At 44.0% G+C, this 26,028-nt stretch overlaps 1 protein-coding gene across 1 annotated transcript in view; it reads left to right on the top strand.

Annotated features, from left to right (window-relative positions):
- Nucleotides 1–26,028, top strand: part of myo9aa (myosin IXAa) — an 85,008-nt gene that overhangs the window by 1,989 nt on the left and 56,991 nt on the right. Inside the window, 1 exon segment of the mRNA XM_080843712.1 lies at nt 2,492–3,416. Coding sequence (XP_080699838.1) covers nt 2,492–3,416 — 925 coding nt within the window.

The following is a 26,028-nucleotide window of genomic DNA, read 5'->3' as shown; positions in this document are numbered from 1 at the left end:
GCAGAAAGTTGAGTTGTGGCTCAGACTCGGGGGCCACTTTTTTTCAGTAATCACCGTTCACTGGATGTTTTTTGACAGATGAATATTTCACCGCAGCTTGGCTCACGCGCTGGGCTTTTGAAAGTTGTCTTGAAAGTTGTACGTTTTCTGTGTAATCATATATCTATGGTAATTACCAGGAACAATAAACCAGAGCTCAGTGGCAGTGGACGTGTTCAGTTTGCAGTTGTTTTCCCTCGGCAGTCTGTCAGCCCTGTAATCTGCTGTCTGTTTAGTGTAGAACTACAGGTTTCTCCCCCCCTTTGACTTGCTCGTCTTGGGACGAGAGACAGACAGTGAGCGAGACAGAGCAGAGTGAGGAGAATTATAGCACCACTATGGAGGAGGAACCCTTTTAGGCTGTCCATTCTCTAGGTAATCTCTAATTTAAATTAGGGATTAATGTCTCATCTGCAAATCATGACTTTCTCCTCTTACATAAACTTGTCTTTGGCCCACATCCCAAAACCCTTTGTAACAGCAAATGATTTTGTGAGCTGTAAAATAGACCTCAGCCACTGAAACTGCTGAAATAGCTTGACAGTGCAGCACAACAGCCCTTCCTGACTCAGAAACCAATGCTGGTCTGGTGCTGGTGGCCGGAGTGGTGCCACGACTCTGAGCCGTCCACTTAGTGTCACACGTATTTGGGAGATGAGTGATTGTCAGCTGGACGCGGTGAGGGCAGTGGGCGTTGCCTCTGTGTCAGTGCTGCGGGGCAGAAGCTCTGGTTTATCGGCTCCACAGCCCCTCTCTGTCCTCAGATGAAAGGAATGGCTCTTTGTGTTCGTTGTGTCCTCTGGCTGCATGACTTACTGTTTCAAATATGTATCCCTCCAAGGACAAAAACATACATAGACTGATAGCTGCTGCTGCTTCTCTTTTATGTCCGTGACATCAGGAAGCAACACGTTCTTTCAGTGTGATATGAAGATAAGCATAGACGACTTAAAAGAAGCTGTTGGCCTACTAAAAGTGTTTTAACAGTATAGTCAGGCTGTTTGGGGAAAAAAACATATTCAGGGTGCAATATGTGGAGATATGCTCGATACAAAACTATAGAGCATATTATATAATGAAAGTGGTATTAACCTCATAGTCTTTCTATTTAAAATAGCATGTGGTAGCATCTCTTTGCCTGTATTGATTTTCCAGAATAGATTGACAGTAAAAACTTTGTGTGGGCTGCCAGAGTAGCTACAGCCATTAGTCGATTGTCCTGATGTGGTAAACAAGAGGAAAGCACGTGGGCGCTGTGAGTAGAATCTTCCTGCAAATCTTCTCCTATCTTTTAAGTAGTGCCCTGACCATCTGCCACACTGCGAGGTACCCAAAGCCTCAGATAGCACGGCAAAGTGTGCTATGCTCATCCTAATACCCTTGTGTGTGTATCCTTATGCAATCTGGTTAGAGATGCAGAGTGCACTGGGGCATGAGAAGTATTTGCATGTCCCCATGTCAGAGAGTGTGTGTGTGTGTGTGTGTGTGTGTGTGTGTGTGTGTGTGTGTGTGTGTGTGTGTGTGTGTGTGGCTTACAGAGCCAGTCTTAAAGTTTGGGGGAGAATTCAATCAAGCCATTGAGCTGCAGAATGAATGGCTTGATTGAATAACGCCATGGAGCAAGCAGACAGAGTTATTTAGGCATAGACCTAGTCAGCCAGCCAGTCTTTACGTGGAGGAAGAAGAACCTAAGAAGGTCCAATATGAACTGCTCACAAATGTTTCCACATGCCTTCAATATTTATTTTCTAACTATTTGATTTAACTCAGTGTGCAATTAGGTACCTGATTGCTGAAGACATGTACAACGTTCAACCATATAACACTTGAAAGAAAGAGTTTTCCTTGAAAGAAAACAATGAATGTTTTGACTTTTTACTTTGACTGTGACTGTTCTGGATTTTCATGATTCAGTAAATAATCAGACCATTTGGTGGTTAAATAGGAGTAGTTTGTTTGCCAGATATATTGGGTTGCGTGCAGCAATGAATAGTGGGCTATTCAATCTGAAAGGGTCTTGAATTGCACTATTGTGTGTTCATTGGAGAAGGTGCCATGTGGTTATCTTGGCAGTGGAATAATAAAGTGTGCTGTGTGGAGGGTAGATAGTGACCCCAGTGCATCCGGACACCCCTGATCAGTCCTTTTGTCCACGCTGTTTAACAGCTCCTCTGTCTGCCCACAGACTGCCCCAAAAGACTATTTAGTTTCTTAAATGAAACAGTAAATGTATTGTAATTTTCAGTAACTAAGATATGATTATTAGGAGATTGTGAGAGAAGAGAATTCAAATCAAAACCATAAGATGAGTCAGAGAGGTTATGAGTCAGTATTTTTGACTGTGAGCTTTGTATTGACCTTAATAGATCTCTGTTCTGTTTCTTTTTCTCTCGCTTCTTTTCTTCTCTCTCTCTCCCCCCCACCCCTGTCCCTCTATCCCTGTTTGATGTAGTGGTAATGTCTTGAAGCAGTCTCCTGTGCCCTTGGAAGGACGCGCCGCTGCTGCCGGTGCTCATGGGAACTGCAGCTCCAACATGAACCTTCATGATGTTGGGGGGAGACGACGTTTCGAGGACTCGGAGTTCACCCTGCGCATCTACCCCGGTGTCATCGCTGAGGGCACCATCTACTGCCCCATCAGCGCTCGCAAAAACACCAACGCCGCCGATGTCATCGAGCAGGTTATCGACCGGCTTCACCTGGACCGCACCAAGCTCTACGTCCTGGCGGAGGTGAAGGAGTTCGGTGGCGAAGAATGGATCCTGAACCCCAGCGACTGTCCGGTGCAACGCATGATGCTGTGGCCACGCATGGCCCTGGAGAACCGCTTCGGCGGCGAGGACTACCGCTTCCTCCTGCGGGAGAAGAATGTGGACGGCTCCATCCACTACGGCAGCCTGCAGATGTGGCTGCGCGTCACCGAGGAGCGCCGACGCATGGTGGAGCGCGGCTTCCTGCCGCAACCGGCGCCCAAGGACTACGAAGACCTGTGCAACCTGCCGGACCTCAACGAGAAGACGCTGCTGGACAACTTGCGCGGCCGCTTCAAGCAGGAGAAGATCTACACGTACGTGGGCAGCATCCTCATAGTCATCAACCCTTTCAAGTTCCTGCCCATCTACAATCCCAAGTACGTGAAGATGTACGACAACCACCAGCTGGGCAAGCTGGAGCCGCACATCTACGCCGTGGCTGACGTAGCCTACCACACCATGCTGCAGCGGCGACAGGACCAGTGTATTGTCATCAGTGGGGAGAGCGGCTCAGGGAAGACGCAGAGCACCAACTTCCTTATCCACCACCTCACTGCCCTCAGTCAGAAAGGGTTCGCCAGTGGAGTGGAGCAGACCATCCTTGGAGCTGGCCCAGTGTTAGAGGTATGGACATTTTCACTGTATCTCCTCTGGCAAGGAGTCGTAGAGGCATAGTTAGATAATAACCTATTCTGTAAATGTAGTCATTGTCATGCTCATAGAACCCCAGGTGTTTTTATCTGTACACACTTTCACAATGGAGTTCAAGACAGTAAAGGGTCTTTTACTTTAGAACGTTGCTCTTTTTTTTACCTTGCTGAGTGAATGGTTGAAACGTTGTTTAGGAGGCTGCCTTTTTGCCAGATAACTGTTTTTCTTGCTGTTCTGTTTTCTTTGAATGATTGAGCTGTTAATGACAGAATGAACCTTTTGGGGGAACTATATCTCTAACCCTGCTGTTTTCTATAACCATCTCGTCATATGAGGATGTCAGGGTTAATTGCAGTTGGTCATCTCCAGTGATTGCAATGGGATATTGGGTACAGCTGCACCTTAGAGCACTGCAGACTTGTGTCCTACATGGTGGTCAGTTTCAGTGAAATTACCAGTGTGACTCAGAGAAAGTCACCACGCCTTTAATGAAGGCTGCATAGTGTACCATATTGAGTGATGTTGATAAAAGTGATTTACCCTGTGGCATTTACTTCACACTGCTTAGTCAGCAGGCTGAGCTCCTGCTGTTTCAGTTGGCTCATGTTGGTTATGAAATGGCGCTTTGGGTACAGCTGTGGCAGTGGCCTGGTGCTGCTGCGACTATTTAGTAGGTTCTAATGCGCTGTAATCCAGATTATTTCCACTGGCTCTCCTGTTTGTACTCTCGACAGTCACCACGCTCCCGATCACAAAATCCAGAAGCGTTTATGTTTTTGTGAAGCACCCATGAACAGAAATCTCCCATGGATCTAATGTTTCTAGACCTGCTTATTGCCTTACAAGGTGTGCAGTTAGGAATGTTCTGTGTCATTGCTTTGGTTGACCTGTTTGGTGTCAGACTTAGGCAGCGGGAGCCTTTTCTTTGTTAAACAAATAGTAATCTTGGGTATCAGAGTTTCTATCCAGTAGCCTCTTTATTAACACGCTTCAGTGCAAGTCGCCATTTATTACTTGCTTGATCAAGCAAGTGAAAATGTTTACACTGCTGTGATTCAACGACTTGTTATGCCATGTTGAAAGCATGCAAGACCGGTATCAAGTGACATCAAGGAAGTGCACCTAGGATGACATTCATTCCATTAGTTCCTCACCATTTGTCAACAGATGGCTGAAACATCTGAACCTGTTTTGGTAACACAACGGATACTGTAATTACCATCGCCAAGAGGCCCATACCTCAGACTCCGCTTATGACGTAATCTGTGGTATTTATGACTCTGCCAAAAACGATCACTTTGGTTCCTTGTAAGGGTGGAGATATCTAGATTGGTCATTATGTTTGCTTTACAATGAAATTAACTTATGTCCAAGGTCTCCAGAACTACTCTGAGACATTTTCATAATGCGTCTAACCCTTTCAGTTGAAACTAGTATTTTAACTTCTGCCTTATGCATTTTCTCAAAGATTTCATAAGCATAAAACGTGCCGCTTTGTAGTGCTGCTAGGGAATGCCATCCTGGACTGTTGTAAAAAGCTAATATTTAAGCGTGCAAGTTAATGTCCAACCAGTCGGCACTACCGAGTGGTTTTTGAGTGCAGAGGACCAACCTTAATTGTTTGCTCGGAGAGATAAGCCATCACTATTTACTGACAGTGCAGTAGGCAGAACTGGCACTACAGCAAGCCCAGGTAGCAGGGTAATCCATCTTAGTCTTCTCAGACCTCTCTTTCAGGCTTCAATACTTAGGCTTCCACCAAAGTGTCCCACAAACTTGTGTAAGGCTTCCATCTTGGGTTTAGATTCAAATGAAAAAAATACAATATTTCAAAAAGCAAAGAGAAAGGGTAGGATCATGAAGCGTACTAGCATTGTTCCTTGTTTTAAGGAATCTGAATGAAAAGTCTTTCTTTCTTTCTTTCTTTCTTTCTCTCTCTCTCTCTCTCTCTCTCTCTCTCTCTCTCTCTCTCTTGAAATTCCCTTTTTGAAATGCAGTGTTTGGAATGTATTTGTCTGCTCTGTGCCACTACAATGAGGGGAGCTAAGATTTGCTGTGATTTCACTCTTGGGAAAACCAGGCTTTCATGGCCTTTAATCTAAATTGCAAACACCATTAATCTAAATGGACAAGCTATGTAATCCCCACAGGCATATGCAACTGATGTTAGTTAGATGCTAGAGTGCATACAGCAGCCTTTCAGGATAAGCGTACAGATGGACTGGATGGTAAAAGAGATGGGATGGAAGCTATTTATTAATTGGGATAGCCTGTATTATTTCTTTTGAATGTTGTGAAATCAAGCAGTTTTTCTAGTGGTACTTTAACGGACTATTAGGGCTTCTGTGTTTACAGCAGGGTTTTTTCTAAACAAGGGAACAGGGGCGCTGCGCCCCGATACTCCCGACGTGCGCCCTCCTACCGAAATGCTGACTGAACCTGTCAGACTTGGATCTGTACTTACATGCTGCTGTAAGCTACAACATACACTATTTCTCAAAACGATCTTTTCTCCGCAAAAATATCCCAACACCATCACCTGACAATGTGTCTGATCCTCAAATAACTTATAATTACTCCTAAAATATTCCGATCCGAATTGGAGTTTCCCAGACCGAGTCGACATGTTGACATGCTAACGTTAAAGTTATTAGCAGCTTTGCCGGCTGACGTGCGGCTCGGCTGCAGCTCGAGTGCTCACTCACTTTTCTCTTGGTGTACAGAATTTTCATATTGTAAAACAAACATCTAAAATGCATATTTTGCACGCAATATATTTGGAAATACAGACAAAAAGCTGCCTAATTTGAATGGGGTATTTATTCATGTATATTTTGTCTTCACGCGATCTTGAGAGATGTCTTCAAGTAACGTTAATGTTCCAAACATTAAACATTCTAATGTGTGCACCGTCTCAGAAAGTTACTAGCCAGACTAGCAGTATCTACTGATAGAATGCCATGGATCCAGCAAAGCGTAAAGCTAAACGAAAATATGAAGATACGTTCTTGCCTGAATGGGAGGAATTATTTGCGGAGCGAAATGTTAAACCCCTCTGCTAAATATGCCAGACGTCACTGTCGCATTTTAAAGCCTCAAACTTGGAGCTCCGTCTCTCCACACACAATGCTAACATAGCCCTGGAGTTCCTAAAGGCACAGAGCTGGGCAGGCACAAGGTACATACTTTGAAACGTCAGTCAGAGAAACAGACTCGTTTTTTTGGAAATGTACTCTGAAGTAGGCTACTCTGAAACGGTCACGTTGGCATCGTATCAGGTGTGACGGAATATTGCTCGAGCAAAAAAGTAATATAGTGAGGGAGAGTTTGAAAATTGAGCAGAGGATATCTGACATTAACTATAATTCAACAGATGTCTTTAATATGTTATTTTTGTGCCATATTTTTAATCTACATTCGTTAATTGATCTTCCTACAACCCACTAGAGGACACTATTTAAAAGGTTATTTTCAAAAAAGGGGAAGCAACTGCTGTGATAAAGCTCTTCTGGAGGCACATTCTGTTCCAATGCTTTGTTTTGATCACAGTCATTGCAGAGAATGAGGCCTCACATAAATATGTGGAGGAAAAGGGTAGCTGCTCCTAAGCTTTCTCTCCCAGGTGTGGACGCTCCTGCTTCACACACATCCAAAACAAAATCCCAGCAGATGTCTTCAATATGTTTATATTTGTGCCATATTTTAAATCTAAATTTGTTAATTTCTCTTCCTAAAACCCACCAGAGGACACTATTCAAAAGGTTATTTTCAAAAAAAATCTACCAGATTTTAAGGTCTACCAAAGTCTACCAAAAGTTGATAGTATTTTAGTTTTTCAGGATGACCACAAGAGCTAGAATTTCTCTCTAAGATAGCCTCAGAATGTACCATTTTATCATTCATTTTTCAAAGGCTTCGCACCGTGGAAGGGGGGAGACCCCCCTTCCACACCATCCCCTGACTCGGGCGCGTCGCTACCTCGGTCGCGTTGCTCCCTCGGTGCGTTGCAGGGGTCTGCTCCCTGCTACTATTTTTTTCTAGAAAAACCCCTGTACAGTGCAACATGACCAAACTGGTTTATATTCCCTGGTGAAACTGCACAAGCCCTAGGTCTTCCATTCCAGTCCATTACTGTATTTCAGGAATGCTAGAAACATGCCTTTTGATAATGCCAATGTATCTCGCACAACCCAGTGTGTTTGTGGTAGCAGGGTCAGGATGAGGATTCCTTGTAAAACCGGTATGTTACGTCTTCCAAGATGGCAAGGGCTTTTAAGGTAGCAATAAGGAGTTCTGTTCCAAAACTAGCAAGCTAACTACCGAAAAGGCATGCAAAGACTCTGCAAACACCACCAACAGCCCAGTTGATACTGATAGAAGCTTGCCAAGACACTTACTGCCAGTATAGCTGGCAATGTCATGCTGTGAAAGCTTTTCTTCCATTTTGCAAACAACATAGGACATATCCTTGATGGCTGGTGGGAAAGACAGAGATTTTTATCTGTCCTTCACATGACCATATGCTATCAAAATGAATATGAGGATGGTACCAAAACTAGTTGCCTAAAAAATCATACCTCAAGATGTGTCAAATTGTTGCGTAGTATTTAAGTTCTGATTGTAGTAAATAAGACTATTCTCCAGTTTTAAAAGCTTATTGTGAAGTTGTCCTTAACTAACAACTGTATGACTGGGTGTGTTTCCCAATGGCTTCTGCCAGCTGGACTGTGCTTGGGGCCTGTCTCTTGAGTGTTTAAATTAATTAGAGTTATGACTAATGACTTGGGCCTTAACACTGCCAATGTGTAACCTACATACATTCATAAGTGTGTGGGCAGTTTCAGTGGTTTTCCTTGAGACAGATTTGCAGCTGTGTAGTATTGCATATCACTGCCATTGCTTTACCAGAGATTACTGGAAAAGAACACTTGGTACACATTTAGAGCACAGTTAAAATTGAACATTTCGATTCTGTGTTTTCTCAGGAGTTAAATCCTATCTTGTCCCCACTCTAGCTTTGATTTTTGATTTGGCTGCTAGCCTGCAACCTCAATAGAGGGCTAATATGATTATTATAATTTATAGACAATGTCAGTTGTTATGAATACTCTCAAGGTAATGTCTGCCAAGCATAATTACCTCTGTGCTTTGAAACGTTAACAGAGTCCTGTGTTTTTCAGTTGAAAGGGTGACCGAAAACTTCTCACTTTTTTAAATCCATGCAGCCTTAATACCAAAGACAGGTCAGGCAACAATCATTCTTTCTCTCTCTCTCTCGCTCTCTCTCTCTCTCTCTCTCTCTCTCTTTCTGTCTTACCCACACACACTCACTCTCTCTCTATCTCTTTTTAATTTCGATTTCTCACTCTCTCTCTTTGTTGCTCTCTCTCTGCTATTGTAGTGTCTGAAGAGGTAGGAGCTGGTCAGAGTGTCAATTGTCCAGTCTCTTGGACATGCCAGGTTAGCATGGGAATTCTAGGTAGCATCTGCTAGCGTCAGGGCCACAAGACCTTTTCAAGAGCTAGCTGCCATGTGAGGTGGTTCTGGACTGGATGACCTGAAAAAATAGGGGTCCACTGATGTGCTTAAAGTGTTAAGTGTAGTAAGACGTGTTGCTCCAGGCTCATGTTTTGCAACTTAGCTCAGAGGGCGTTAGTTTAAGCGCATATATTGTAAATCCCAGGTCAGAAAGTTCTGCATGGAGAGACGGTTTATGAACATGAGCCTTGAATTCCATTAGCGCTTCGAATATGCCAAGGGACATGTTCCCTTTTCGTGGAGTTGTTTGGAGCAGCCCAAGTTACATTTGGCAAGTCAGATGACTCGGAGATAAATCAGCCCAAGTTTGCCTCATAACAATGAACAAAAGTTTCATTCATCGATGCTCTACTGGATGCAACTTCCAGTACTTCCAGAGTCGGCGGGACTGGGCGCAGTCAGTTTACGGGTGTTCCTCAGGCTCATCTGTCCCGCTCATCAGCCACCTCCTCAGGGTCAGGAATGCCCCCCATGGGAGGGGTGGGGGTGGGGGTTGAGCAGTCCTTTCTGATGGGATGAGGTTTACGGAATTGTCTGGGGAGAGGTGGGAGGAGGGTGGATCTCTCTTTCAGTTTTAGTGGGCTCTTCCTCCTGGCTCCTCGTTAAGGCCCCTCTCGCTTGGAGGGGGCCAACAGAAACATTCCTCCCAGAGCCATTGCAGAGTCTGCTGGGGCCACTGCCCCCCAACACCCCCACCCCCCTTCAGCCTCATCACTGCGTGGCGAACTCAAACTGCCCCACCAGCCTGTAATGAATCTTTAATACCAACTGTCATTAGCGCTAATGCGCTAGCAGGATTACTGTGAATTACAGCCTCTTCAGGGGTGGGTCGGTAGAGATTGGGGGATTTGCGGTACATGGAAAGTGGTGTTTTCTTTCTCTTGGCAGGGATGGATTGGGATTGATTGAGGCCAGAGCTGTGTCTCTGGCACCATCTGAACTGCTGTTTACTGCAGAACGTGTTAAAAAAAAAAACAGATCCAGAGTATGATCTAAGTCTAAACTTATATTGTTTGTGAAAATATCATAAAATGGTAACTTGGATTATAAATTAGATGAACCACATAGAATCCCAACTTCAATTCACGGAGCAGAGCTTAAAAGGAGTTAACCCTGAAGGGATGACATAAACCATGCATATTTTAACAGGATGCTGGAAAAAACCGTCTTGCTGCATTACATAAGATTTTCTTTGGGTTTTTACTGCTGTGGTGCTCACCTTTTTTATGAGTGGGCTGTGGCCTACTATTTTTACAGCATCATCCTGGTTGTGTTTGAATCTTCAGTTTCCCCCAGCCTTATTCTTTGCTCAGGAGGTTGGCTTCAGGAAATGAAGCCGTCTTCATTTAATCAACCACCACTAATTCAGGAGTAATGAAATAATTAGATGGGAACACTTTGGGCCTTGATTGCAGCCATGCTTATCCACACGTCATGCTTTTGTCAGGGTCAAGTAATCATTAGAGCTGATATTTTCTTAGCTAATCAATGTCTGTCAACTGTTTGAACGCATCCTCCGTAATCCCCTGGAATGCAGGGAGAGGAATAGCTGGGGCTTTTGATGTAGAAGCCTAAGATTCTACGCACACCACCTCTTCTCTCTAAACAGCTTTGCTCCACAGATTTATTTTGTTGTTTTGCTAGTCTTGCGGAGTCTTTCTTATCGGTGAAATGCTGTGCTGTTTATTCGTACGAGTCTCGTGAGCATGGCTGTGGCGCGCAGACCTGAAGGTTTCCATGACGGGATTCTCCTGCATTCGTTTCAGGGCTGCCTTCGTCCAGGGCCTGTTGCATGCCGCCCAATAGCCTAGATGTGTCTGCCTGTTTGATGTGATTTCATTTTGGCTCTGGGTCTGGTCAGGCAGCTTCCCTTTTTTTCTCAGAGTCTCTCTTATCTTTTGGGCTTCCGCTTTCTCACATACAAAGATGAGAATTCCCCCAGGGGCTGCTGCAGTGTGGTCTACGGAGATGGAGAGGAAGATGAGCGTGAGGTTCATTCTTTTATCTGGGCACACATTAATTTGTGTAATTCCCTCTTTTATTACTCGCTGTATGAGTAAGAAATGCGTTCGGCATTCAAATTCTTGAGTACAGAGTAAGATTTGTTTGTGTATGTAACCCCGCTCCTCTCTCTCACACACACACACACACACACACACACACACACACACACACACACACACACACACTTACACACACACACTGACTCACACAAGAGGAAGCCCTTATCTTCAGTGTTTTGTGCCAAGAAAATTCAGTCCTGTAGCCACTGTCTAGATGGTAACTAAGGCTGGCGCAAGCTAGCAAAGGAAGGAAGCATCTGTCTCTATGATGTACATAGCAATCCTATGTTGACTAGCTTTCACAGTGGACACCAGGCCCCATCTCATCTGCCTACAGCTGGCAGGCTACATTCACAGATCTCATGAAGTCATACTGATATTCATGATGATCCACCCCTTTGGAAATGGTAAAGGTCTTCAGAGTGCTAGAACAAAAAGAAGACGACAGAAAATGGAAAAAAAGATGTGTGGTCTTTACATCACTCCCACAGTGGTTTGAAAGGAGAGACTGTTGCTGCCTGATAAGCACTTGGTCTGCCAAGACTCAGCACTCCTCCACAGATTCAGCTCCAGTGTAATGGATGGAACACTGGCTAAGTGCTCAGTGAAGGTGGGGTTTCTCATAAAAGAACTGGCATGTGAGAATCTTACTGCTGCAACGGCAGAAACAATCTGAGAAACCAAGGTTTTATGTAATCTGCATTCAGGTGTTGAGCTTTGGTAATGGCCCTTTGCTTATCCTCCCACCTTGTACTGTGGTCCTCATTCTATGAATCATGTTTTCGGAGCACTCTTATAAAATAAATAATTGTACTTTAACATAGGTACCAAAGAAGAAGATTTAAATAATTTGCTTGCGTATACCAGAGCAAAAAAGCTTCTTTCTCCCTACTTAGCTGATTTGTTTGAGTTTTTTCCTCATCCAATTCTTCCTCTCCTTGTCTGCGACACAATAAATGGATTGTGTTTCGGTCTAGCCCTAAGGCCTGGTCACGTGTGGACCACGGGTGAACTTGCATGTCGCATGGACATCCCTCTCCGCTGGCACAACCCAGCACCTGACCTCCTGTGCCGCGTGTCGACCTAAATGCCCCGTCTCACACCTCCGTCCGCCACTCAGTAACAGCAGCAGCAGTAGCAGCATTAGTCCAGTCTGTGTTCACGTCCAGCCGGCTGCCTTTGTATACTACAGCTGAGTGCACTGAGGGGACTCACCTGCTAAGCCAGTGTTGGTTTCGTCATATTTTTATTCTTTATTCGTTATTTATAATTCTGTCCTGGACAAACAAATCTAGGTGATGCATGCTTTGTTACTTGCTCCTTGCACCAACTTGTACTGTTTCCTGGACTTAGCCGAATGTTTGCAGATGTGAGCTGTACTGAGAATTGTGACTAGCGAGTGGACACAACCAGAAACCTTAAGGCCTCATGTGTACCTATATTCAGAAAAACATTTCTCCTGTGTGACGCTCTGCGGCTCTCTCGTGTCTTCTTCTCAGAACTGATGGCAAAGGCCCCGCAGGTCCGATCCTCTCTGACCTCCCTGCTCCTCTCCCCTTCATGCTCCCTTGATCTCGTCCCTCTACCACTCAGTAACACTCTCTCAGGAATTCGCCATCTGATGCTCAGCAGCTGGCCGCTGTCTACCTGTTTTCATTCTGTCAGGGTCACACTCTGTCCTGGTTTTTGTATGGTCTCATGACTGTATTGGCTTGTAGGTGGCAGCAACTTCTCTCTCTCTCTCTCTCGTTCTCTCCCTCGCTCTTGCGGTCTCCCTCTCTCTCTCTCTCTCACTCCATCCATCTCCCTTTGTTTAGCTTTGGTGTTTGAGTGTTTGAACTGCATTGTGTTGGCTGTCTATGACTGTGAGCCGATAAGTGTCACCACCGTGGCAGGAATAAAACATAGTCCACTTTGGAATGCTGCCTGTGGTGTAGTAAAATTACTTGTTGGCAAATCCAATACAGTGGCTCAGAGGAAGAGCAGAGGCGTCCCTGGGGGTGTCAAGATGCAGCACCCGCTTCAGAGCAAAGGCCATAACAGGTGGTGTTTCATCATCCTGGGCCCTAATTTCATTGAAGGGCAACTGGCAACGAGCATAGTCCGCCACGCATGAACTAAAGCTAATTTAATAACTTGGCAAAGCCATTTTTCTAATTTAATACCATGAGCAAGATCCTATGCGCAAACATAGGTGTGTCAGTGCAATACTCCCACACATAGAATGTGAATTGAAATATTTGACATTTTGTATGTTTGCATTTCTTTTTTTCACCCGTCTCTGACATTTCCATATTTTTCCAATTGTCCCGCCCATCGCCATGGCGACCGAAGCTGGAGTCACTGCGGGGTCACCGGGCTGGTTTAGGGAATCTCTTTGTATGGCTCGGAGTGACGGGGCTCCTCCGTGGGGCTTTCTCTCTCTCTCTCGCTCTCCTGGAAGCCCTCGTACCCTGAAGGCATTCCTTCAGCCCACTCACTGATCAGGCTTAAGCTCATTCCAGTCATGTGACCAGTGTCAGGGGTGTGCAGCCAGTGAGACCACCTGTTGTTCATGTCTGCTGCTGCTAATGCTACCTAGCTAGCTGATCGTACAGACAGCCCCCCACAGGGCAGATGGTTGATTAAAGATTATATTGCGCCTCTAAGGAAATTGCTCACTTGCATGCATTATTTAACAGAGAGGTAAATAAATCCGTTCAAGTTTGGGTGTGAATGTGTCCCTGCCTTTGACTGAACTGGGATATTAAGATCTGACATAGAGCCGGTCAACGGTAATCTTTCGGTCTCCACCTCAAAGTCTGCACAGCACAAGCCTCTGTCTACAAGTGATATCAGTTCTTAACTGTCTTTGTGGAGGTGTATGTGTACTATAACCCACTTCTCAACTGTGATCAAAGCTTCCTCTTCTGAGGTGAGGTGAAGTGTTGTGCAGTGTGGTTTCTGATCATTTGGCTGCTACAGATTAGAAGAAGCTGTAACAGCAGGCTGTACTGGTCAGACAGCATTGCAAGTCCTCTGATCTGCAGCGCGCTCTTTCTCCCTTTCTCTTTCTCTCCATTTCTCTCTCTGAAGGTTAAACAGAGAAGGCCCTCTGCCACTCCCAGCACACAGATTTCAGCTGTGATCTCTCTTCCATGGCAGATTGTCGGGGTAACACATACAAAGTGCCCACCCACAGGCCTGTTTGCTTGAAAAAGTGAAGTTTGGTCTTATTTCATCCTAGTGGAATTTGTTGCATCATATTATAAATGTTCTCCTTAATGCAGTGTTCACCAACAGTATTACATGCTGGAAGAACATCAGGCAGTTTGGGAAAAAGTTGTAATGGTTGAGCGGAACGGTCTAAAATATAAGAATTTCAAAATGAGCTTTTCATTAATATCAATGTCAACTAATTCTGGTGCTGAACAGATAGTCATAATATACAGTCTAGATTATATATTGATAAACCAAACTATAAAAAAGAATGGTGCACTAGTACTGATAGATAGCCCTCAACACATAGGGCTGTATTTACATTGTGGTAACGAGCTCCTCCGATGTGAAGCACCATCACACCCACTCTACTGTATTCATATCCTTGAACTTGGACCTTTGGCTCCCTCGTAACTTTGAACATCTGAACAATTTTCTCCCTCCAACTAACCAACTTTCTAGATCTCGGTAGTAGTTTCAGCATTACCGACGCAAGGCAATACGCCTAACCCTAACCAACTATGCAGTGAGACCCAATTTCAGGCAAGGCCTGTATCTCACTATAAGGAGACATTCCCTAAGCAGTTTCAGTCTGCATGACATTTGTATGGTCTGTATTTCTTCAGAGGAATGCAGTTGGTTTGTTTATCACTACACAACCACTCCTCTCTCCCTGACAAACTTTGACTTGACTCCTCCACGCTCGGCCAAAGCCTGTGTATTCTCACCAAGCTGGGTTGGGTGATCCATTATAGATGGCAAAACACGTTGAATCCGAACTGTAGCTGACATTTATGTAAACTTCAGATTATGACACGGAACAACCAGCAATTATTTTGTCCGGAGCCCAGGTTCTTAAAGTTCAGCGTAATCCTCACTGGTTCGACTTTGATTGATTGTTCTTTGTTTTTCAGTCTCTGTTTTTATTCAAATGTATGGGAATTGGCAATACACACACATTCGTGTTATATCAGTATTGAATCCATATGATTTTCGCTGTTCATATGGATGGGTTTTTATCATTGCGTAAAACGTGATCAGCTCTGTAGCTATAGGACACGTTTGTTCCCCCTGCCAGGGTCCCGCCCTAGTGCACGGTGGGAAAGTGGAGGCCCACTCCTCTCCAACCAACAATGAGCTGATCTACAATAATAATTATCAATATCTTTGTGCTGTTTCCATAAGACTGACTCCTGGCCTTACAAATACAAGGGGAAGAGGTGTTTATATTAGAGCTGGTCAGGAATTCTTGATGCATCTCGGCCTCACCCTCTGGTCATGTTTCCTCTGAATCTGAGAACGGACATCGACTGCGGCCCTTTTATGATTTCAGTTATGGCAAAGCGTTTCCTTCTCCTCTTCCTCTCCCCGGCTGACATTCTCAACGCAGTGGCCTCCAGCACAAAAATGAAGCGCTTGAACTAGCCTACTGTTTAGTGTGCGAGTGTGAGAAAGGAAAACAAGGTTGGGCAGTTAATCTCGCTTCTTGTGTTGTTATTATCGGGGGCTTGCCAGCTAGAAAAGCTCAAGCAATAAAACTGTGAAAGCCAGCTCTTTTTTGTGTGTAAATATAGTACGCTAATCCTTGTTTACCACCCTATTGTTTCAGAGGTTTGTTTTTATTATAGTGATTTTCATCGGTTTTGACTAAAAAGCACCTCCACTGGAGTGTGTGTGTGTGTGTGTGTCTGTGTGTGTCTGCGTGTGTCTGTGTGTGTGTGTGAGCTAGAGTGTTTCACTGTGTACACTGACATTCAGAGCAGCAGTGCACCAATCTTTTAAGTGTCAGTGGGGGAAGAAACTGCACAAATTCCAGGATGTTTTCTTTTCCCCTTCGTCCTCCTTTCCTCTGTTCATTCTCTCTCTTTCTCTCTCTCTCTCTCTCCGTCTCTCTTTCTCTCTCTCTGTCTCTCTCTCCCTCCCTGGTTCCCTTTGTGGCCACAGCGCATTCCTTCGCAGCGACTGGGAAGCTCTTCTCTGGCTGGGACAGCCGCATTTCCTCCACTTCCACCCCTGTCTGGGCACCCTTCCTCTTCCCGTCCCTGTTGGGCTGGGGCACACCTTCCACCGCCCCCTCGCAGCCTGTCAGGAACTGGAGCCTCTCGGCCGTCCCTCAGCCTCTGTTTTAACATGGATGTCCTTACCACTGTGGCCATTCCTGTTAAATAGACTAGTAGGGCACGATTAGCCTATAGTAACCCCAGTTGTGTGAGATGCATTTACAGGTGGATTTGGTCTTAGAGAACTTTGGCAAGCCTTAGCCAAGTCAGTTCAGAGTTGTAAAGTATTTTCCATATAGCATCTCCATGCCTATCCGTCAAAAAATCCTGGCAGTGAAACCTCATACTTAGAATGAGATATAATTATCAGCACGTCAAGGTCTGCTTGGGTACATTGGACGTCATCTCCTTCAAATACACTCAAATATATTATGTTGCATATAAAGAGAGGCATTCTGTTTTTTCCCCAACCTCTTTCTTTTTTGAAGGCCATATTGCAGAATATGCCAGCACATCTCTTGAAAATCAGTGATTATTGTTCGTATAGTTCTGTTTCCATTCAATGGAAAGTGCTTGTTTATTTTTGGCCCAGAAATAAACTATAGCTCACAAACAATGTTGGTCTATTGACATGGAAAAGGAAGGACTGGCTCTGGCGAAAGGCTTCACTGTGTCGAGCAACCTTTCAGAGCAATAGCCACCAGAGTAATGTTGTTTAGATAGCCTTGCCCTATCCCTGTCAGGGAGACGGCTCCTTGGCTACTACCAGAGTATTTTCACAGTTTTTATAAAGCCTTATTTCTTGTTGATTGCTGGTTTATACCTCACGGAGTGTATTAGGTTTAGCTAACAGGGGTGATGTCAGAGAGCCTGCTGGAGTGGGGGGAAGCGTGTATTGACTCAGCTCTTGTGAGCAAGCGTACTTCTCTGTTTATCCTGTGATAGGCATCACCTGATGGCAGAGAGACGGGGGCACATTTGCTTAGTGATTGCAAACACTTCCTGCGGACGCTAAATAAACTCAAGGTGTTGTGTCCGCTCGGTTTGCATGGAAGCTTCGCAGAGATTCTCTGCAGCTTATGGCACAGCATGAGCATAAAAGCCGTTGCTCCTTCCCGAAAAATATCACCCAGAATTGAAGCCAATTTTTTTTCAAATTAACACTAAAAGCAGCAGGAAAATGTTTTAGATGGGTATCAGTGCAGGTGGACATTGTTACTATAGTAAGATGTGAGTTACATACACATGTGAGTTACCGTACATTCATACTCCCTCTGTCTTTTCAGCATCTGGCTTTTCACTGCCTTGTGAGTGGAACATGTCCTTTAGCATGCATGGAGACCCATTCGAACAGCTAATGAACTACAAACAACAATGCGCAAATGAAAGCATCATCTTTTGTTCTGTGTTATCTCTTGCTTTGATGCAAAAAGGGTCATTTAAATGAACTAGCTAAGCGCTCTCAGTGCCATGAAGAAAAAAACTAAATTATACACAGAATGTGCCGGATTGTGGTGATTTTTCTCACTGCATTTCTTTCACCTCAGCTGAACAGTCTGAACTCTTGTAACTGGCAGGGTGGAGGTCAACCTTGGTGGAAAATTTTCACTGTGGTGCTGAAAATGGGATGTAAAAATGGCCGGTTCATCATGGGTTTGCCGCAGGCGAAAAAATGCAAGCACTCAAACCATGGAGCCCACCTCTTGAGTGAATAATGTTTGAGTTTATTCAAAGGTTAAAAATGGCTAAATGCACTGGAAAATGGTTGTTATGGAAGCATGAGATCAGTTTAGTTGTGCTTTAAAACGCCACTGTGAATCATGATTATTCATATTTGTATTGCAGTGTAATATATTAAATGTTGCAAAAAAAAAGTTAGAAATCATCCATTATCGTAAAGGTGTGGTCACTAATGTAGTAATAAAGCACAAAATAATGAATTACATCTGGTGTAAATGTAATTGTCTAGCTTGTATGACCTAGAGACATGAAGGCATTTTTTCTTTTATCTATCATAGATTTCTGTATTGGGCTTGTGTAGTGCAAACCTGTGTGTTCATTTGCAGTTGTTGGCCTCCTGTATATGGAACAGCTATGCACATCTGTTGTCTCTGAGGACATTGTGTTCTGGCCACTGCTATTGTGTGGAGTTCAGGGAACGATTGCCACTGCAGAATCATGACTAGTTTACTCTTCTTGGCCTCGGCTGATGGCAGTTGTGGCTTACAGTGCGTTGGGGGAGGGAGTGCATTGACTCGCTGTCTGTCAGCTCTCCAGTGACATCAATCGCCTCTTTTTGCGGAGGACCATTATCTGTAGCCTGTAAACTGCAAAATAATTTGTGTGCCTGTCAGCTGCCGATTGCGTTAAAAAAAAAATATATATTCCCCTGCCTGTTGCAACAGCCGGAGCCCCGGTGCAAGGCAGCAGCTGCAGTGGTTGGACTCAGAAACCCAAGCTGTCTGGGCGGTACGCTGCCACTGCAGAGAGGGTGCTGGGGTCAGTAGGTTTGGGTAAAGGCTTGGCACTCTGCCCTGTCCTCACACAACACTCTGCCATGATAATGACATGCCAGTGGCACGTCGCCTCCCTCGGGAACACATCACTAGGTGAAGCCAGGCCATGCCGCACCGCATCCCGGCCAGAGGATGACTGTTCAAAGGCCGCATGAGAAGAGTGAGAGGAGATCCCTCCAGGCCACTCTAGCTTATGGAGTCTGCTGTCTCTCTCTCTCGCGACCTGCCTCCCCTTCCAACTGAAGCTGTTTGCAGCCAGAAATCTGCTTGGCTGTGCTCAATGCCTGGAACAGCTCTGGATGTCTTACTGCCAAGATATGCTTCCCCGATTTTTACAGGCTTACTGAAAAATGAAATAGTAGTTTACTGTGATGGTTTTGTGTGTGTGTGTGTGTGCGTTTGTCTGTGTGCATGCATCTGTTCAAAATATTTTCCATTTTATAAGGAAACATTAGTTGTCCTAGTATCCACTGCAACTATCACCACAACTTTCTCTCTCACTGGCATATTGTCAGGTTAGGTTTATCCATTTCTAGTGATGAATTGCATGAGTGCATGTTGACCTGGATTGTGGTACTGTAGCTTACATCGCTGGTCACCCTCATGATCAATATGGCTGTTAGGAGCCATGTGACAGTCAAGAGTGCATGTCTGTCCGTAGGCAAGGTTAACCTCCTCTTTTAAACCATTAGAAACCACAAACTGCTGTCCCTCATTCAGAAATAGCCATGCTAGTGGGTTGTGTTGCGGTGTGTTATTTCCCAGTTTTTGTCACATCCTGTCTGCTCTTTACCAGAAGTGCTTTGAAAAAATGTCAAAGGCTGGTCATATATGTTCATGTTTACATGCATGCTGTAGCCTGTTACACTTAAAACCAACCTTAATACTGCTGTTATAAAAATAAAAAAAAAACATTATATTTGCCAAAAGCTTTGTAAAAAATACTTTTATATTGATAGATTGTAGTTATTAAGTAGTATGGTATGAATTTTTTGTTGTATCGCTAGTGCATCATTGGTTTTGTATGGTTAGTTTGAAAAAGTAACAAGAAATGAAAATATACCCTTAAGCCTATGGCACAGTATTTGACTTTCAGGAAGGTGCTCTTATAAGGCCCTCATCGTGTCCAATAACAACATGAACTTCATTTTACTCCTCTATTCTTAGAAGGGTAACACATTTTTCTTGCCTTGGCCTACATCCTCCCCATATCTTTGCAGAATGTGACTTTGCAGGAGTGCTGCACCTGAATATGTGCCCCAAATGGTTGTAAAATGTACAATGACCACACTAAGGCTGCTTGCATACTGTGAATTAAGTCAGGAGGGGGGTTTAGACAAGGCACGTTTATTGGTATAGCTCATTTCATACATCAAGGCAATGCAATGTGCTTCACATACATAAAAGAAAAAGGAATATCCAAAGGAAAAAAATACATACTGCTTAAAAGAGCAAAGATCAAAAGGGTTCAAAGACAGTACACACTGCATGATTGAAATATTAATAATATAAATGAATTAAAAGTGCAGTAAGAAGAGCACAAAGTCACATGAAAAGAGTAATGTTTTTAACCTGGATGTAAAAAAAGGCTACATTTGGGGCACATTTAAGACCTTCAGGCAGTTGCGTGCAGCACAACAGCTAAACGCTGCTCCACCATGCCTACTTTGGACTCTTAACTGACCTGAGTCCATGGATCTAAGAGCCCTGTATTCTGTACCATTCAGTGATTAATACACTAGTAGCAGCACTTTAAAATCTATTCTGTAACTAACTGGAAGCCAATATAAAGAATTAAGAGCTGGAGTAATGTAGCCTGACGATGTCATACTCATAATTCTAGTCAGAATATTAGTCTGATGCTGATCCATTGGGCTGTGATTATGGGGCGTGTTTCAACGAACCAGGAAAAAAAATGCCTCTTCGCTCAATTGGATACCTACAACTAATCAGAGCAACATAGTATGACCATCTGATACATTCAAACTTTTACCGAATCCCGTAAGAAGGACGGCAAAAACATATTTTGGATCGACAAATGCCTTGATCGCGTTTCTCTGTTATAGGCTATAGCTAGCTACTATTTGTTTCAATGGGTTTTTTGTCTAAGCGTTAGCAATAACCTATCAATAATGGTCTAGTGCGCTTCAGTTAAGACCTACAATCCTCGGCAACATTCGTGTTGCACATACACAACTAACCGAGTCAATGTAGACATAAAAAAAGTTATTGAATATGTCCCACTAAGCTCCAGAGAGGTGCCATCTTTGTTCAATGTATAATCTATCTATCTCATCAACTCAAGGTTGGTTGGTCATCTGTCCATCAACGTATAAAGCCCGCCCTTACAATTTGATCACTTTTCCGAGGCCTTGAATCTCTCCCAACTAGCTCAAGTCCAGACTGAATCTCCCAGACCAAAAATGTTGTGAGCAGAGTTCAGGCTGGTATCCAGGCTAGGAGTAATGTGCTCTGTTCTGTTGTTCCTTGATACAACTCTTGATTAAATGGTAGCAGCATTTTGAATGAGCTGCAGCTGTTTAATGGACTTTTTGGGACATTATTTGAGACCATTTCAGGAGTCCATGTTACAGGAAATAAAAGCATGGATAAGCTTCTCTTGGTCTTTTGGGGGCACCAGATCCTTGAATCTGGCTACATTTGTAAGATGATATAAATCAGATTCAGCAAGTGCCATATGGCTGGTGAAAGTGAGATCTGAGTCTATACAACGCCAAGATGTTGGACTTGGTCTTTGGTTTTTAGAGTCTGGCTCATCCAATTATTTATTTGCTCTAAACACTGACACAATGAGTCTATTGAGCTGTAGTCATCTGATTAGAGAGCCAGCTTTATCTGTGTATCATCTACATAACTGATAATCAATGTTGCTGTACAATTAGGCCCAAACGCAGCATAATGTTATTGAGCTGAAGAGGTCTGAGAACTTATCCCTGGGGGAGAGACATCTCTGAGCCACTCTGTCAGATTCATTATTGCCAATGGTGACAAAGTAACTCCGGCATTCTACATAAGACCTGTACCAATGCTGCACTGAGACTGTAGTTGTTAACCCTCCCTGCCTGCATTTCTCAGTGCAAGCATGAGCTTAGCTGTCTGCAGGGCTACATGATTATGGCATTAGCAAGAAAGGTCAGGCAGTCAGCTGAGCCATCAGTTTGAAGTGAAGTAGTCACCTGGAAAGAAGGCCAACAACGCCATTGCTGCCTGACATGCAAATCTTTTATACGTTGCTTGCTTGCTATCCTAGTCAGGATCGTTTTTCAAGTTCCTGAGCAGCGGTTATCAGATGGCTTCGGTTAGGAGAAGAATACTGTCGGTTAGGTGGGGTCATGGCTGCACACAATAGGCCAGTGTTTCCTACGTGGGTTTGGTGAGGTCGGTGGGTGACTGGAAAGGACTGGCTGAGCATGGTGCGAATGCTGATCGACTTGACTGGTCTTTCTCTCTATCTCTCTCTCACTGTGTGTGTGTGTGTGTGTGTGTGTGTGGTGTGTGTGTGTGTGTGTGTGTGTGTGTGTGTGTGTGTGTGTGGAGGTGTGTTTGTGTGTGTTTGTCTGTGTGTGTGTGTATGAGTGTAAGTGTCTGTGTGTGTGTGTCTGTAAGTGTGTTTGTGTGTGTTTGTCTGTGTGTCTGTGGCTGTGGTGCCGGATCGATGACTCGACTGAATGGCCCCTTTCTTCCTCCGCTGCTCCCTTTATGACTGGCGTTATATGGAAAGGGAGCTACCGCATCTCAACTCGCCTGCGGCTGACTGCTACTTCCTCCTCTCCTGTGTCCACAAGTGCTGTAACTGGCGTGTTCCATTGGCTTATGATCCTATAGACAGTGTTTTTAACCTATGAAACTTCCTAGCTTTTTACCTATCAAAAATGGCACAGCCCCCTTTTTGTTACCTTTTTGGTGAGATCACAACCCATTTGAGGACTGGTACAGTTGTCACAGCAAAATGCATGTTTGACTGTAAGATCAAGAGCAAATTTAAAAGGCAGGGATCTGACATGTACCTTAACCTGTCAGCTGTGTTACACATTCATTTACAGTCATGGTCATTGATTTCCTTTGTGATACACAGGAGAGCACAAGTTCAGTGAAAATGAATACTCTAAAATAAAGGTAGCATTTAGCTATCCTGTTGTCTTCCAAAAGCTCCAGATGGGTCAAGGAAGGAGCACAGAGAAGAGAGTTTTGCTCGGGTTTTCACAAAACAGGTTTTATTCTGGCCTCTCTGTGTCTTTTCTGCCACAGAATCCCTACGAGCACAAGCTAGCCTTGCTCTGGTTACATTGCTGTGAAGAAACACTATGCCATTGTTTGCTCCGGAATGCGCTGGGAACTTTGTGGCCAAAAAAAGGATCCTCTCGCTTCAACCTGACCCTCATCATTGTTGCGCCATTCATGTTCCAACCCGGTTCTCCCTCCCCCCTTTTGTGTGCTGTCACAAGCGCTAGTCTGGATCAAGGGAATGCAGAGGCTCGCTCTCCTCATAAGTAGATGTGTTTGGAAGATTTTTTTTATTTTTAGTGTTGGCGCGTTGAATGGGCTGGACAGTACCAGTGAAACTCAACCCCGCTTTCACTTAAGAAACTAAATACTGTTACATAAGAGTGGTCAAAAGTTCAAACCAAATCAAATGTTATTGGACTAGGTCCTGTGCAAGAGCGAGCGAGAGGGAAAGAGAGAGAGGATATTTATTTTTAACATAACTTCAACAGAGAAGTCGGAGTGGCCAAGGGTGGGGACTTGTGCCTGTTAGTGATGTGAATAATCCAGGATGTGGGGGTCCTGGCGTGGTGAGAAAATGACCCTGCGTCAGTGCTGCTTGGAAAATGCTGCCATTAAGTCATCGCGACTCACTGAACTGATGGCATGGTTCATTTGTGACTTACTGTATGCTGCCGTCCGCTCCCGTCACAGAGTGCTGTGAAGAGTTAACAAGGCAGAGCATTGTCCGGCTGGAGGGTGCCTTCGTGTGCATCGTGCTTGTGGAGGATTTCTGTCTTTGTGCTAATCCTGAAGCCCATTGCTCAACTGGTGTCAGTGACAAGGTGCCTACTGTTCCTACCACACACACACACACACACACACACACACACACACACACACACACACACACACATCCTCAGCAGCCCAAGCCCAGGCTTCAGCTTACACTAATTTTGGAATTCTTTATGCGCCCTGCTCTCTCTGTCAGCATCTGCTTTTGGGGGAGCGCACAGCTGACCGGTAAACATCCTCCCCTTTCAACGGCCACCCCTGGCAGGGGGAATTCTTCACTCATCCAACATGTCGGGCAGAAGACTTCAAACAGAAGGCGACCACCTACAGTTTAGAGATTGTTGGAAACCTCAATGCACCTGCTCTCAAAACACACCACACTCTCATACACACATACATGCACACATCCACACACACACACACACACACACACACACACCAGTGGCGGCTGGTGGTTTTTAAAGTGAGGGAGGAAGAACTGTGCGCCTGGTTGTCATTGGCCTGCTTATTCCGTTGGTGGCATAAGTATGTGAGATACAAGTTGTTTCAGGGTGTTTTTGTGGCCTACAGTACTACAAAATAGCAGGCAGGGATACAATTGATACAAAGCCACCAGTGTAGCACCATTGTACTTAAAAAGCTGGTGGGTAGCATGTCTTTGGACTAGACAAGGCCAGATGAAAGGATGCAAAGCCAATAAGTCAAATCAGGCCTACTCTTGATTTGAAAAACTAAATTCTAAATGTTGGGCCTACCATTTGGCCTATTTCCCCCCTTAATTACTAAAGCTATTAAGGTTATTATTTGACTAATTTTATTTTAAGCTGAAATTGTTTAAAAAAAATTAAGACACAAGACCAAAAGTGATGCCATTTAAAATGCATCATGCTCTGAATCATTCACTAACATCCTTTCCACAATATTAAACAACAAGTAACAAAGGCAACAAGTAAGAGAACATTATTTCAGAACTATTAACATTAACATCAGATTATGCCAGATTATTACAGCTATCACTCAAAGTAGCCTAGTATGAGGCCAATGCCCAAATTACAAGTAGGCTAATTACGAAACACATCGCGTTCTGAAACATTCATTAACAATTTCCATTCAGAATTTCAGCTGAACGTGAACAGTCAGACTAACAATAAGTGTATGAACGATTTAAAAAAAACAGTACAGTCGATTGTTTTTTTATGGTACCAGTGAGCTATAAGTATTTCGCCTACCAGTTAGTATTATACGGCAGCGGTTTTACGTTTAGTGACATGGATTTTTGGAACAGATTTCCCTGTTGTTTTGATACTAACCTTCTCTCTGTAGCTCAATGAATGAAACGGTTTGTTCAATAAAACATGAACAATATCTTAGTTCTCCATTGCACGTCCTCTTTATTTGCAATCTTTCTACAACAATCTTTAAGGGTGACATGTTATCGATAATATCCTTCTGCAGAATGGTTGAAGAGGGAAACTTCTTTCGGTATTAATGTCGAATCCCCTCCCTCCAACGCCAAATCCGTTGTTTATTGGTTAAGCGATGTTGGCGCAGACTCAGACGCTAGGGAGGTCTTTCCTCCCCTGGGCAATGTAAGTCAATGAGCCCCAAGAACCGCCAGTATCAGAGACAGATTCCATTGATTTCAATGGGAGCCAAAGGGAGGATGTCCTCCGTGCAGTAATTTCTTGTTACGATAGGGGGTGCTAATGTTATTTTAACTCAGGGAAACAAATTATAATATGCATAGTATTAAATACTGATATCAAACTGCATTTTTAAAGGAGTTTAGACAGTTCAATTTCAAAAATACATTCTCAAAAAGTTTGGGGAGGTTCTTACTCCGTTTCCTCAATGGAAGAACCTCCTCTGACACACACACACACACACACACTTTTATGTTGATTCGGGCCCTCAACCAATTAGGACTAAAACATGCTTGCTTAAGAATCAAGCAGCGAGACCATGAGTAATAGCAGCCTGTTTCATTTGTTATGTGGGCTGGCCAGAGCTGGGTAATTATTGATTTCATGTGAGATTCAGATTCACACATAGGTATTAAACATTTATACCACACTTCTGGCTGAAACACAGCACCTCAGTGGGCCATGGCGTAGATTCACAAACAGATTACAGTGTGCAGTTTAGTCGCCTAGAGTTTGGCTGCAGCGGATCGATATTCTCCTTTCTCTTTTCTTCTCCATAGTTCTATATGAATAAATCAGATTTTGGCAGCACTTCTTGATAATGCACC

This window comes from Sprattus sprattus (assembly GCF_963457725.1).
Source record: "Sprattus sprattus genome assembly, chromosome: 8".
Lineage (NCBI taxonomy): Eukaryota > Metazoa > Chordata > Actinopteri > Clupeiformes > Clupeidae > Sprattus > Sprattus sprattus.
Note: the sequence above shows the minus strand (reverse complement) of the source record. Positions and strands in the feature narration are given on the sequence as shown.